The 14212-nt window shown below is 44.3% G+C and overlaps 1 protein-coding gene across 1 annotated transcript in view; it reads right to left on the bottom strand.

Moving 5' to 3' along the window:
• The window catches only part of SMYD1 (SET and MYND domain containing 1), a 42098-nt gene that overhangs the window by 20062 nt on the left and 7824 nt on the right, over positions 1-14212 (bottom strand). The window contains exons 2-4 of the mRNA XM_029938531.1: positions 6454-6630; positions 3034-3247; positions 2647-2684 (exon numbers count right to left, since the gene is read on the bottom strand). Of these exons, the coding sequence (XP_029794391.1) occupies positions 2647-2684; positions 3034-3247; positions 6454-6630 (429 nt within the window). The remainder of the gene's footprint in view (positions 1-2646; positions 2685-3033; positions 3248-6453; positions 6631-14212) is intronic.

The raw sequence follows: 14212 nt of genomic DNA, 5'->3' as shown, positions 1-14212 counted from the left end.
GTGGTCTTCTATTATCTTTCTCAAGTTCCACATATGAGTAAAAAGACAGATATCATATCTGACTTATTTCACTTAGCATAATACCCTCCAGTTCCATCCACATTGTTGCAAAGGGCAGGATTTCATTCTTTCTCATTGCCAAGTAGCTTTCCATTGTATATATAAACCACATCTTCTTTATCCATTCATCAGTTGATGGATATTTGGGTTCTTTCCTTGGTTTGGCTTTTGTTGACAGTGCTGCTATAAACATTGAAGTACAAGTGCCTCTATGCATCAGCACTCATGTATCCTTTGGATAAATTCCTAGTAGTGCTGTTGCTGGGTTGTAGGGTAGTTCTATTTTTAATTTTTTGAGGAACCTCCACACTATTTTCCAGAGCAGTTGTACCAGTTTGCATTCCCACCAACAGCGCAAGAGGGTTCCTGTTTCTCCACAACCTCTCCAACATCTAGGAGTTGTTGATTTTAGCCACTCTAACTAGTGTGGGGTGGTATCTCATTGTGGTTTTGATTTGTATTTCTCTGATGATGAGTGATGCTGAACATCTTTTCATGTGTCTTTTGGCCATCTAAATGTCTTCTTTGGAAAAGTGTCTATTCATGTCTTCTTCCCATTTTTTCAGTGGATTATTTGTTTTTCGTGTGTTGGGTTTGGTAAGTTCTTTATAGATTTTGGATAGTAACCCTTTACACTATATGTCATTTGAAAATATCTTCTCCCTTTCTGTCAGTTGACTTTTAGTTTTGTTGATTGTTTCCTTCATTGTGCAGAAGCCTTTTATCTTGATGAGGTCCCAATAGTTCATTTTTGCTTTTATTTTCCTTGCCTTCAGAGACATGTCAAGTAAAAAGTTGCTGTGGCTTAAGTCAAAGAGGTTATTATCTCTTTTTTCCTCTAGGGTTTTGATGATTTCCTGTCTCACATTTAGGTCTTTCATCCATTTTGAGTTTATTTTTGTGTATGGTGTAAAAAAGTTTTCCAGGTTCTTTCTTCTGCATGTTGCTGTCTGGTTTTCCCAGCACCATTAGCTAAAGGGACTGTCTTTTTTTTCCATTGGATCCTCTTTCCTGCTTTGTCAAAGATTAGTTTGCCATACATTTGTGGGTCCAGTTCTGGGTTCTCTATTCTATTCCATTCATCTTTGTGTCTGTTTTTGTGCCAATACCATACGGTCTTGATGATGACAGCTTTGTAGTAGAGGCTAAAGTCCAGGAATTTGATGCCTCCCAATTTGATTTTCTTTTACATTACTTTGGCTCTTCAGAGCCTTTTGTGGTTCCATACAAAATTTTAGTATTGTTTGTTCTAGCTTTGAGAGAAAAATGCCAGTGCAATTTTGATTAGGATTGCATTGAATGTGTAGATTGCTTTGGGTAGTATTGACATTTTAACATTTGTTCTTCCACTCCATGGGCATGGAATGCTTTTCCATTTCTTTGTGTCTTTTTCCATTTCTTTCATAAATTTTCTGTAGTTTTCAACATACAGATATTCTACATCTTTCATTAGGTTTATTCCTAGGTATTTTATGATTCTCAGTGCAATTGTGAATGGGATCAGTTTCTTGATTTCTCTTTCTGTTGCTTCATTATTGGTGTATAGAAATGCAACTGATTCCTCTACAGTGATTTTGTATCCTGCAACTTTGCTGAATTCATGTATCAGTTCTAGCAGCTTTTTGGTGGTCTTTCAGGTTTTCCATATACAATATCATGTCATCTGCAAAAAGTGAAAGTTTGACTTCTTTGCCAGTTTGGATGCCTTTTATTTCATTTTGTTGTCTGATTGCTGAGGCTAGCACTTCAAACACTATGTTAAGCAACAGTGATAAGAGTGAACATCCCTGTTATGTTCCTGATTCGAGGGGCAAAGCTCTCAGTTTTGCCTCATCGAGGATGATATTAGCTGTGGGCTTTTCATATACATCTTTTATGATGTGAAGGTATGTTACTTCTATCCCAACTTTCTCGAGGGTTTTTATTAAGAAAGATGCTATATTTTGTCAAATGCTTTTTCTGCATCTATTGACAGGATCATATGGTGGGGTTTTTTTTTTTTTTTTGGCATGGTTCTTAAACTTTCTGAAGCCTGTAATTGAACACAGATAGACCTCCCACAAACAAGAAGGGATTCTGCCAGCTGATTGCCTTTGGACTTGAACTGCAGCTCTTCCTTGGGCCCCATGCCTGCCAGCTTACCAACAGATTTGTATTAACCAAGTCTCCACTATCACAAGAGCCAATGAATTAAAATAAATCTCTTGTTTCTCCCTCCCTGCCTCCCCCCTCCCCCATGCTATTGGTTCTGTTTCTCTAGAGAGCTCTATCACAGAAGCACTGGCACATGGTGAGGACTCAGGAGATGTAGAGTATGGTCATGCTGTTGTGGTTATTACAGTAACCTTCCCTTCAGCCCACGCATCAGCACCACAGAAGGAAGACCTGCCAGATGGAAGACATCTACCCCCAGAGCCCAAGGCCTGAATCTGCTGGCCCACAAATCTCCTACCCCCATATTTTGGCCTCTTATAGCTACCAGAGGTCTGGCTTTACTGCTCCAAGGCAGCTCTCTCCAAAAGTTCTTCCTCTCATCTCCCAAATGTCCATAACCCATGACTCCAGGCTCTCCATTATCCTGCCTACCATATCAGGGAAAAGGAAGAATCACATTTCCAAAGTGACTGTTGGGCAACAAGGGATGGTGATTGGGTCTTAGCTCTTAATACAAACAAGAGAAAAAGTAGAAGGCGCAGATAAACAAGAAGGTAAATTTCTATCCAAATCTACCATGCAGGGAGGATGAACAGTTTGTGTGGGGAATGCCTGCTTCCGATAGGGCAGGAATGACTTTCTAGTAAGCAAGGCCAGAATAGCAGAAATGGGACAGAAGTTCTTCACTTTGGGCCTCTGTACCCTCTGGTCCTTCTCTCGGCCTCCTCTCCTCAGTCCAGCCTGGCTGCCTCTGAATGCTGATTGGTTGACCAAGCCCAGCTGCCACCCCTGCCCCCGCCACGTTCCAGGGGATCATACCACGCCGAAGATGTGGGAGATGTACTGCATGCTGAACTGCTGGCTCTGGGGTGGCCAGTACTGTAAGAAAGTGTCCACGTCCACCCGCAGCTCCTTCTGCTCCTCCTCCCCAAAATGCTCCACGTGGTTCTGCAGGTCATCCACAGCCACCAGGCAGCCCTCAGTGAGCCCGGTGCCTTCTCTCTCCACTCGCCACATGATGCGGGCCGCCAGCCTGGGGAGAGGGGCAGGGTTAGGGTTGCCCCAGCACAGTCATTCATTCAACAAACACTTCCTGAGTGCCTAATGTGTGTCAGGCACAGTGATGACCTGCATAAATGGAATTTCTTTTTATCATGGAGCTTTTCATAGTGGGAGAGACCTAAATTTAAAAAAATAATAATTTAAACTAGTGTTAAGTGCTATGCAAAAAGTAAAATAGGGTAGAATACAAACATAATAGAGAGTAACTGGGGGAAGGGAAGCCAAGGTGATCAGGGGAGGTGATATTGAGGACAAACACTCAAGCTGAAAAGGGAATGAACAGGAACTGGCACTGTGCAGATGGGAAGAAGCAGTGAGTACAATGACCTTGAAGCAGGAATGAGCTTGGCATGATGGAGAAACAGCAGGAAGTCCAAGATGGATGGAGTGTAGTGAGTAGAGTGAAGAGCAAATAAAGGTGGAGAGGCAGGTAGAAGCCAAGTCACGTGGCATCCTTGAAACCATGAAAAAGGAGTCTGGGGACATCAAGGGATGGCAGCCTGTGTCCCTCCTGATAGTATGGCCAACTGAGATGTGTACTAGAGAGGGAGTCTAACAAGTTAGGTTCAAATTCATTTCCACTTACTCTGTGACCCGAGGCAATTCATTTGACCTCCCTGAACCTATCCAGAGGCTAGTAAAAGACAATAATACATATCCCCTGATGTAATATTTGGAAGACAAAGTAGTGCAATAGATGTCTACAGGTGTGTAAACTTAGCTGTAGTCTAAGTGATTGAAGAGAGAGGTGGGAAAGACACTTTGGGTGGGGAAACAGTTTAAGCAAAGGCTCAGAGGCATCCATAGGCTTGGCATACACAGGATGCAGGGAGGGGGCTGGCCTGGCTGGGGCAGAGGGCTCTGGAGGAGGAGGGGAAGCAAGCTGAAATAGGAGGGAGCGATGGGGAACGCAGTGTTGAGTGTGAGACAGGAGGGTGCACTTCACCTTGAGGGCAGTGAGAGTGCCCTTGTTACCTATTTGGCAGCTTATGCCCACAAGATGAGGTCTATGACTGAGGGACATTTTGTTAACTCTTGGCTATTCATTGAATGCATGCTGGCCAGGCACCTGCAAGCGGGTGGGGGCCTAAGGCAGATCTTGTCCCTGAAGGACCTCCTTGGCAAAGAACAGGTCTGTTTCTCCTCTCATTTGGGTCAGAGTTATTTCTGCGAAGATGCTCTTCTGGCAATCCCAGGTGTCTGGGAACCAAGGTATCTTCAGAAGGAGCTCAGGACAGCACTGGATAAAATAAGGCTCTGGTAGGGTATCCATTGCAACAAATATTATGGAAATGGTCCCTAAATGTCCATCAATGGATAAATGAATAAAGAAAATGTGGTGTGTGTGTGTGTGTGTGTGTGTGTGTGTGTGTGTTTGTGTGTGTATGTGTGTACAAGGAGATCCTGCCATTTAAGACATCATGGATGGACCTTGAGGGCATTATGCTAAGTGAAACAAACCAGACACAGACAAAAACTGCATGGTATCCATTATGTATAGTATCTTAAAAAAAGAAAAACAGAAAAAAAGTCAAACTCATAGAAACAGAGGAAAGTGGTCACCAGGGTCTGGAGAGTGGGGGAAACAGGGAGACACTAGTAAAAGCCCAAACTTTCAGCTAGAAGATAAATAAGGTCTGAGGATCTAATGTAAAACATAGTGACTACAGTCGACAACATTGTTGTATAACTGTAAATCTGCGAGGGAGTAGACCATAAAGGTTCTCACTTGGAAAAACAGAAAGGATAAATGTCAGGTGATAGATGTGTTAACTAACTAGATGGGGGGGGGGTGTCCTTTCACATCGTATACACACATCGAGTCACCATTATGAACACCTTAAATATTTTACAATCTTATATGCCAATATACCTCAGCTGAAATTTTTAAAAGATGAAAATAGACACAATAAAATTGCAAAAGAACATGTTTTTAAAGAAGCAGAATTTCAACAGATGGAACTAAGGGGGGTGGAGAGGCTGACTGAGCCATTTCTTCTGTAGTTTCCTAAAAATCACTAGGATATCATGATTCCATCCTGCACTTTAACTTCACACCCTACCCAGTGAAAATGCTCCCAACCTCACCTTCCCCGTCTCCTCTGCTCTCCAATTAAATCACCGACCTGCAGCCCTATCTGAGGACATTGGCCCTGCGATCTCCAGCCACAGCACCCAGGGATGCCACCAACTGCTGTGAATGCCTTTCACGTATAATGAGTGCAGAGGGCTGTGTGCACAAGCCCAGCGACTGGTGGGGTATGGATACTTGAAAAGCTCTGCATTTTATCTTTGTTTGCCTGTCTCTCTTTTTTTCCCCTTTGCTCATAGGTTTTGTTTCTTAAATTCCACATATGAGTGAAATCTGACTTATATCACTTAGCATACTTCTCCCTACCTCCATCCATTTCACTGGAAATGGCAAGATTTCACTTCTCTAAGGCTGAGTAATATTCCATTATGTATATATACCACATCCTCCTTGTCCATTCAGCAGTCAATGGACATGAGAACTGCTTCCATAATTTGACTATTGGAGATATGCTGCTCTATCACTACAGAGAACAAACTGATGGTTACCAGAGCGTTGGGGGTTAGGGTGCATGAAATAGGTGATGGGGATCAAGGAGCGCACCTGTGATGAGCACTGAGTGATGTATGGGAAGGTTCAATCACTACATTGTACACCGGAAACTAATATTACACTGTGTGTTAACTAACTGGAAGTTAAATACAAACTTTTTTGGTTTATTTAATTCTGCTGGAATCAAACAGCTCAGCTGCTGTTGAGCTCTAGCTCATTTTGCCAAATCTTCAGATTTTTTTTTTCAAGAGAAACAGAAATCCTATTTTTTAATGTGGAATTGTCCACTTTTTTTTAACATTGGCAGATTGTTTTTTTTTTTTAAGTTAAACACTAAGGAGCCACTGAGAACAGGTCTGCAGTCAACTCTAGAGAGGGGCTGTGGACTAAAACCATGGCCACAGATACTCAGTTCTAGATGGGCTCTCAGACCTAAAGAGAGTGCACAGAAATGCCCCTATCCAGTCTCTTTGAGGCTCTACCCTGATTTGCACTCAGCCTGGCTTCCTTGGGCCTGGGAACACTTGCCACTAACGCCTTCCCCACTTGACATTTGGGAATCCCAGACACTACCCCTGGGGCCCGGCTCTGACCTGATGTTCTCATTGGGCACCTTCCCATATCTCTTGATGGCCGAACACTCATTCTTGTGATTCAGCCAAGCATCCTTCTGGCAGGTGCGGTCACAGTAGTGGGCGAACTTGCACTGTCCACAGCGATGAAGCTTCTCCTGCCTCTTGAAGCAGGTATGGCACACGAAGTTAACAAGGCTGGGAATGGAGGGAGAACCAAGTGATTGGGGTGGCACAGGAAATGGGGACTGCACTGGACATTGGGCCCAATGTGGGGGACACTACTGCACTCTACATATAAGCCTTTCAATTTAACTCCGCAAGTTTGATTTAGACCGATATGCGGTTGGCACTGGGGATACGTAACCTGCCTGAGGAGGCTGTGACAGTGGCCCCATGGGGTGTTCCTGGAACACACTGGAACAGACACTTGAGGAGCCCAGGAAGTCTTCCAGGCCAAGGGACTAGGTAGAAATTCCTCATGGTCCCCTCGCCAAAAGTTCACTGGCACCATAGCACTCTGTGTGACATGACCCTCTTGTTCTTGAAATGCAATGTCCCTTTCCCCTGAAGAATAAAACTCATAACTATCTACAATATGACGGGACATGAAACATGATATTTTTATGCAAAACGGGGTCTGCACATTCTGATATGTGTCACAGTTCTGTGTGTTTTGCAAAAGTAACAAATACAAGGTTACTGATGTCACTGAGGTTATCTGCTATATTCTCCTGACTCAGAGAGAGAGAGAGTGTGGAAATTACATGGAAGATCATGCCTGCCCACTCAGGGGGAGAGGGAGAGGTGAATAGGAAAATTCATGTTTCCTAACCCCTGTGTTTCCAGCCCCCCAGTGCTCCCAAGAGAGAGCTTTGTGTCTCCCAGTTAAGAGTTTTTTCAGGCAGAAAATGGCATAGGCTAGCATGAAGGAAGCCTAACGCTAAGAGTGACTGAAATCTGGCATGATGCACAATATCTCAGTATCTCTGCATTGTGGAAAAAAGAAATCCTGGCCACTGAGGCAAAAAAAGAAGAAGGAGGAGGAAGAGGAAGAGGAGGGGCAGGGGGAGGAGGAGGAGGAGGAGAAGGAGAAGAAGAAGAAGAAGAAGAAGAAGAAGAAGAAGAAGAAGAAGAAGAAGAAGAAGAAGAGGAAGAGGAAGAGGAAGAAGAAGAAGGAGGAGGAGGAGGAGGAGGAGGAGGAGGAGAAGGAGAAGAAGAAAACAAGCTTAGCAGTATGCGCAGACGCACTGAGCTTCCTGGGAAAAACTCGGTATGTGAACTCAGGCTGGAGTTTATGTTCTAATGAAGCATCTCAAAAGTATAGGAAAACAGGAGCTTTTGGAATCATGAAACGCTAGAGCCTGAAGAAAGAATCTTTAACAGAACACACAAACACAGAGCTCCCTTGTGTCCATCCTTGACCTTGCACTTTTTAACTTCCCATAGTGAAAAAGAGTGTACTGCTTCCAAGAACAGCTAATCCATCGTTGGCCAGTCCTAATTGTTGCAGATTTCCTCCTTGAGTTCAGCTTGAATTTGCCTTCCTGAGAAACATATTCTTATCATCTACTTTGGCTCTCTGGATCCTCGTCCAGTGGAACAGGCCTAGGTAAGTCAGTGATGCAAGGATTTGAAGACCACTGCTCTGACTCCCTTTCATTTCCCCTCTCACTCCCAGCTCCTTTAACAGTTTTACTGCAGTCTCTGGTGCACCCACAGTGGGTCCCTGCAGCCAAAGGAAAGTGGGTGCAGCAAAGCAGTCAAGCAAGATTCAGCGGCCAATGCTAGGGTGTCAGGCTCAAGTAAAGACCAAAGGTCAGGCCCTGTGGCCCCAGGAGGGCATCAAGAAATGGAGACATGTAGAGAGCCAAGCTAAGGGCACTGCCCGGGCTATTGCTCTAAGGTAGGTCCTGGGCTTCCTGGAGTCCAGTTTTCAGCCTCTGGGTGACCAACTCAACACACTGTTGGGTCCCCATCTGCTATGAGGTATGTTGCTAATAATTTGTTATAAATCATGAAATACTCACAGGCATGGAAGGTTAGTGGTTATAAGTTAGGGCAAGTTCAAAGTTATCCCCATAATAATGTCTTCCTCACTCCAGTGCAATCCCTTAAGCTTTCCCAATGAGAGAGGAAGGGTAGAATTACACTAGCATATTTAGAATTGCACAGAATCTGCACCCCCTCATAGCGATGCCACAGAGGATACTCCCTGCTTGGGAAGGTCACTTGTCATGAGGGCTCTAGCAGAACAGAACAGACAGGCTCATGCAGGACCCTGACCACTTAGTGGAATCTTCAAACCCCTAGAGAAGGGTAGCTATGGATTTCTCATATCTGCCTCAAGTCATGATGGCATCCCCTGGCAGGAATGTGAAGTTCATCAGCAGAGACTGAACTGCTGAAGAACCCAAGTAATTTGGATCCCAATGAGGCTCCATATCCTGTCTTCTGGCCCCTCAAGGGTAGACACTGGGTCACAGTGTTTTATAATTACAGTGCCAAGAACAGAGTATGGTATCCAGGTGTGGTGCTATAAACACTTTCCTGCAAAAAACTCACAGTTATTTAAGACCTAATTACAAATCTAGTCACTAGAATGTCCCAGGTTACCTCAAAGGCACACAGCCAAGTCAGAGCTTCCCTCCCTTTGTCCATATGATGCTACGTTTTTTAAATAGCTTGAGGCATGACTGACATACATATCCAAAATCTTTACTATGGTAGACTCTGACATACACACATACCATTGCCATGGCCAAGACGGTGAGCCTATCCATCATTCCCCCAAATTCCCTCATGACATTGAATTTTTTAACCTGAAGTAGGGTCTTCACCTTTATAGTATTCCAAATGGCCAAAATCATTTTGAGCTTTCATTTTTTCATCACTTATATCAGTATGCTAAGTCGTGAGGTCCTGCAAGTCTGAGAGCATCTCTTAATTTGGGAAGGGGGAGGAGGAGCAGGTTCTCGCCTCTGAGTTATCGGGACTCTGACAAGAAATACAAACCCAAGGCAGGAAAGAAGGGATGTGGTCTGGAGAGGGGAGAGTTAGAAGTATGATCATGCAGATTGTCATTTGTGACTTGTCACTTAGAGCTCCATGCCTATCTGCCCCCATCAGGAAACAACCCCACACTGGACTGCTCATACATTTTACACTGAAACTGGTATTTTTAGAATCTTTAAGCATTATATAATCATATTTTTATTCGCATACATATAGTCACAGTCATATACATATTTCATGTTGAAACTGGAATTTACATCTACCAAATATTATGCTTTGCAGTTCTCATACTATTTCACTGTTTCACATTTTAAAAAGGACCACTAACACCAGGTGGTCACCTAGAATAACACAAGTTCTTCTGTTTTATCTTTATGAGCTCCACTTCTTTCTTTCTTTTTAAAAATTAAAAAATATTTATTTATTTTTGAGGGAGTGGGGAGAGAGAGAGAGGGACACAGCATGAGTGGGGGCAGGGAGCAGACACACAGAATCCGAAGCAGGCTCCCAGCTCTGAGCTATCAGTGCAGAGCTTGATGTGGGGCTTGAACCCATGAGCCGTGAGATCATGACCTGAGCTGAAGTCAGATGCTTAACCAACTGAGCCACCCAGGCGCCCCTGGGATCTGCTTATTTCTAATATACTTAAACTTCAGGAAGAGGTAATAGCACAGGGGTTGGAGAAATGAACTGTGGCCTTCGTAAGCTCAAGCAATTGTGAACCTTAAGAAATTGTTTTGCAGCAAATACATAGGGGAGTGCACACGTGTTAGGGGCTAACTGAGAGTCTTCTTGGATTAACTTCCAGGCAAAACACAATGTTTAAGGGCTATGTGATTTTAAAAATGTGCTCGCTTGAAGTTTATGCAACAGCAATTGTTTAGAATGTAGACAAACATAGATTTTCTTTCCTCCAAGGAAGAGTATTTTATCCCTGACATTGTTTAGAATTACTGGTGCATAATGATAATAAAGACTGAATCTTTTAGTCAGGCTTTTAGAAGTCAGTTTTGTTATTGTTTTTAAATTCTGTCTGCCCCATGGTTGGACTTCTGGCATTGCTCTTTCTTTGGTCCACACTGCCTTTGGGGATCAAAAGTTCTTAGTCTGACTCAGAGAGAGACAATACATCAGTCCTGGATCCTGCCTCAAGCCTCCCATAAATGGACTTAACATGCTTCTTAATGGGGTCTGATTATAGAATGATCTGTCTGCCATGAACTATAGCTATAATATGTCCATAGAAAATTCTCGTGGAAAGCCCCTCGCATCTTTCAAGTCAGTAACAACCATTTTGACGAGGAGAAGGCTGCAGACTGAGCCCTTCTGCGGCAGGGTGAAGACTTCACCCCAGGCTGGGTGATAGAGAGACCTCTGCAGTCACTGTCCTATCAATTATCAGTCCTTGAACCAGTTCGGCTCTCAGTGCAACATCTCACCACCATCTTGTCTCATGAGAGTCTTTACCAACACTTTGCTATAATGAACTTTTCATTACTTTTCATTACAAGAAAACATGGTCAATTTGGAATGATTTGTTTTTCTTACAGGGAACTCATAGTGGGTTCCAAATGTTAGCCACCAAACTCTGCAAACTATTTTCTACAGGCTCACCCACCTGTTTTATAACCCATCCTACAATTTTGCTAGGGCCTGAAGTCAAGTTTTAAAGGCTAGTGAAAAAGCATTGGGAGTTATCTCCTAACTTAGATCTCCTTACCATGGGGCTGACCTTTCTCTGCAAGGATGACAGAGGTAGGTTTGAAGCAGAGCTAGGTTTCTATAACTTCCATGTACACACACATCACCAGAGGTCTTATAAAATTCAGGATCCAATTCAGTAGGTCTGGAGTGGGGCCCAGGATTCCTCATTTCTAACAAGCTCCTGGGTGATGCTGAGCTGTAACTTTGAGTAGCAAGAATGTAGAGAGGAGAGAAAGCCTGCTCCTTCTGGTGGGGTGTGCAGGGAAGTGTCAGGCAGACGGCAAGGGGAAGCTTACCGAAAGAAAAAAAAAAAAAAAGCCAGTCTTTCTGGTGGTGGGATGCGCTTTATGGAAGGTCAGATCTGGAGTCTGTCAGAGCTGGGTTCAACTTTTGATTTCAGTATCTACCTCAAGCAAGTACCTTAACCTCTCTGGGCCTTCATTTCCTTATGTGAAAATGGGATAACAACACCTGGATCTTGATTTTTTTTATTTTTTAAACATTTATTCATTTCTGAGAGACAGAGACAGCATGAGTTAGAGAGGGGCAGAGAGAGAGAGGGAGACACAGAACCCAAAGCAGGCTCCAGGCTCTGAGCTGTCAGCACAGAGCTCCACGTGGGGCTCCAACCCACGAACTGTGAGATCATGACCTGAGCCGAAGTCAGATGCTTAACGAACTGAGCCACCCAGGTGCCACCCAACAACACCTAGATCTTGATATCTTTTAGACAAACAAATATTACTTTTTAATGAAACATGCTTACTATTTTAAAAACTTCAAGCGAGAAGAAAATTACAGAGAAGTTCCAAAATCCCACCACTATCAGATTAAATGTAAAGTAGCCAGCTCCAAGCCTGGCACAAGATAGTGCTCAGTAGCCTGGTCCACCTGCTCATCTGTCACAAGGGGGTGGAGGGCAGGTGATTTCAGAGCCCCTGCTCTCCTCCAGCATCCACTAATTCTCAGGCAGCCGCCAGCGAGGAAGACTTCCAAGCTAGCAGAGAACCCCTGGAGGAGAGGCAGGTAATTCTCTAACAGAAATACCTCCCTTCCTTCTTACTAACCCCAGTGAAAGAGAGAGAGAGAGAGAGAGAGAGAGAGAGAGAGAGAGAGAGAAAGTATCCAGAAGACAGGAAGTCCTAAAACTGCTTTTTGGATTCCAGGAGAAAGATGCTTCTCCCAGCTAGACTGAGCCAGGCAACCTTTGGCAAGTCCCATTTTTCTTCCTAGTCTCTTTCCCAGTGCCCACAGAGGATATTAACTCGCACTTATACAACGCTCTGCAATTTTCAAAGAGACGTTGTAAGCAATTCTCCTTTGTTAAACCTTCACAACAACCCTTTAGGGTTGTGATCACTACCCTCATGGGAATGTGAGGATCCTTATAGGAGTTCCTGATGTCTGCCACTGCACCCAGCACATAGGACAGAGGAAGCCGCCAAAGCCCACCTTAGGGCTCTGCCTGCAGCCCTGAGCTTTCTTTGTCCTGGCCAGCGGGTCCCCACTCACTCCTTGCTCTGCAGCCCTGCCCTGGGTCATGTCACCTGTCAGAATCAAGAGGGCTAGAAGGGTAGCCACTGCTCAGCTCCTTATATGGAAATAAACAGTTACTGGACAGATAAATGCAAAGAGAAAGTACCTGCAAGGAGGACAAGCCCCCTAAAAACACAGCCAGAAAGGACCGAACCAACAGCTCTGGCTTTCTGTTCTGCTTTAAAACTCAGCCTGCCAGGGGCTGTCCCTTCAAAATCCGAGGGGGAAGGGGGCATGTCTTTTTTTTTTTTTATTTATTTTTGAGAGACAGAGAGCAAGCAAGGAGGAGCAGAGAGAGAGAGACACACAGAATCTAAAGCAGCCTCCAGGCTCTGAGCTGTTGGGACAGAGCCTGATGTGGGGCTCCAACTCACAAACCGTGAGACCATGACCTGAACTGAAGTCAGACACTTAACTGACTGAGCCACCCAGGTGCCCCGGGGGCATGTCTTAAAGAACATCCCACATTCCTTAAGTACCCAGAGGACTTTACAATATTTTAAATTCCTCTCCCCTTTCTTCCTTGTCCCTTCCATTCTACCTTCCTTTCACAAGTATTTATCAGGCATCCACTATGCGCTGTGCATTAAACTCGGTAATACAGGGCCTTGAAGATAAACACGGCGCAAACCTTGCCTTGGAGCAGTCCGTAGGCTGAACTGGGGCATAAACACTTATAAGCAAGGTGAGGCATGCCATCCAGGAGTGCAGGTATCTGGCTGAGGGTTCAAGGAAGACCTAACTCCACACTGAGGTGGGGGAGGCGAGGAATCTGGGAAGGCAACCATCTGTGAAGGAGGAGGCACTGTTCTGACCCTCTAAAAATGGGCTGTTTGTACTCAGAGAACGTCAGTTCTTCCATGGAGAGGCGCTGGCTTGAGTCAAAGGCGTCCATGTAGGGGAACAGGTACGTACAGGAGAGACAGGAGCAGCTATCTGACAAGATGGTAGGATGCGCTACACTGGGAAATAATGCTGGACCAAGGACCAGAGACAAGGGGACCTGGAATGCCACTCTCAGTAGTACAGCCTTATTCTGCAGGCAAAGGGGAACCACTAAAGCCTCCTACAGAGAGGAGACACCCGCCCCGAGTCAGAAGACTCATTTTCTTTTCTCCATGGCATCTACTTAATGTTGTTTTGAAATGGCTTATGTCAACCCCTGAGAGGCATTGCTGGATTCATGTTTGCACCATACAGACCTTAGCATAAGAAGTTAGGTGATACTGCTTCCTTAGGTCAGATCTAGATATTGCCTATTTTTAACATCTCTTCTATATTAAAGTAGCAGTTCTTGATATTTCCTCTGCCACAATTCACACGAAGAAGTTCACACACCCCACTCGGACCTGTCTGCATTTCCCACACTGTAGCCATGACCACACCCTATTTCTCATGCTCAAAATACATCTTCCGATGTGACTGAAGATGACATCACTGTGGGGACAACCTGGCATTTGATCTAATGTATATTGAAAAAGCAATTATTCGCAAATGTCTGCATCTAAGGATTAAATGCATTTCA

This window comes from Suricata suricatta, chromosome 4, assembly GCF_006229205.1.
Source record: "Suricata suricatta isolate VVHF042 chromosome 4, meerkat_22Aug2017_6uvM2_HiC, whole genome shotgun sequence".
NCBI lineage: Eukaryota > Metazoa > Chordata > Mammalia > Carnivora > Herpestidae > Suricata > Suricata suricatta.
This window is presented reverse-complemented; position numbering and strand designations above follow the sequence as displayed.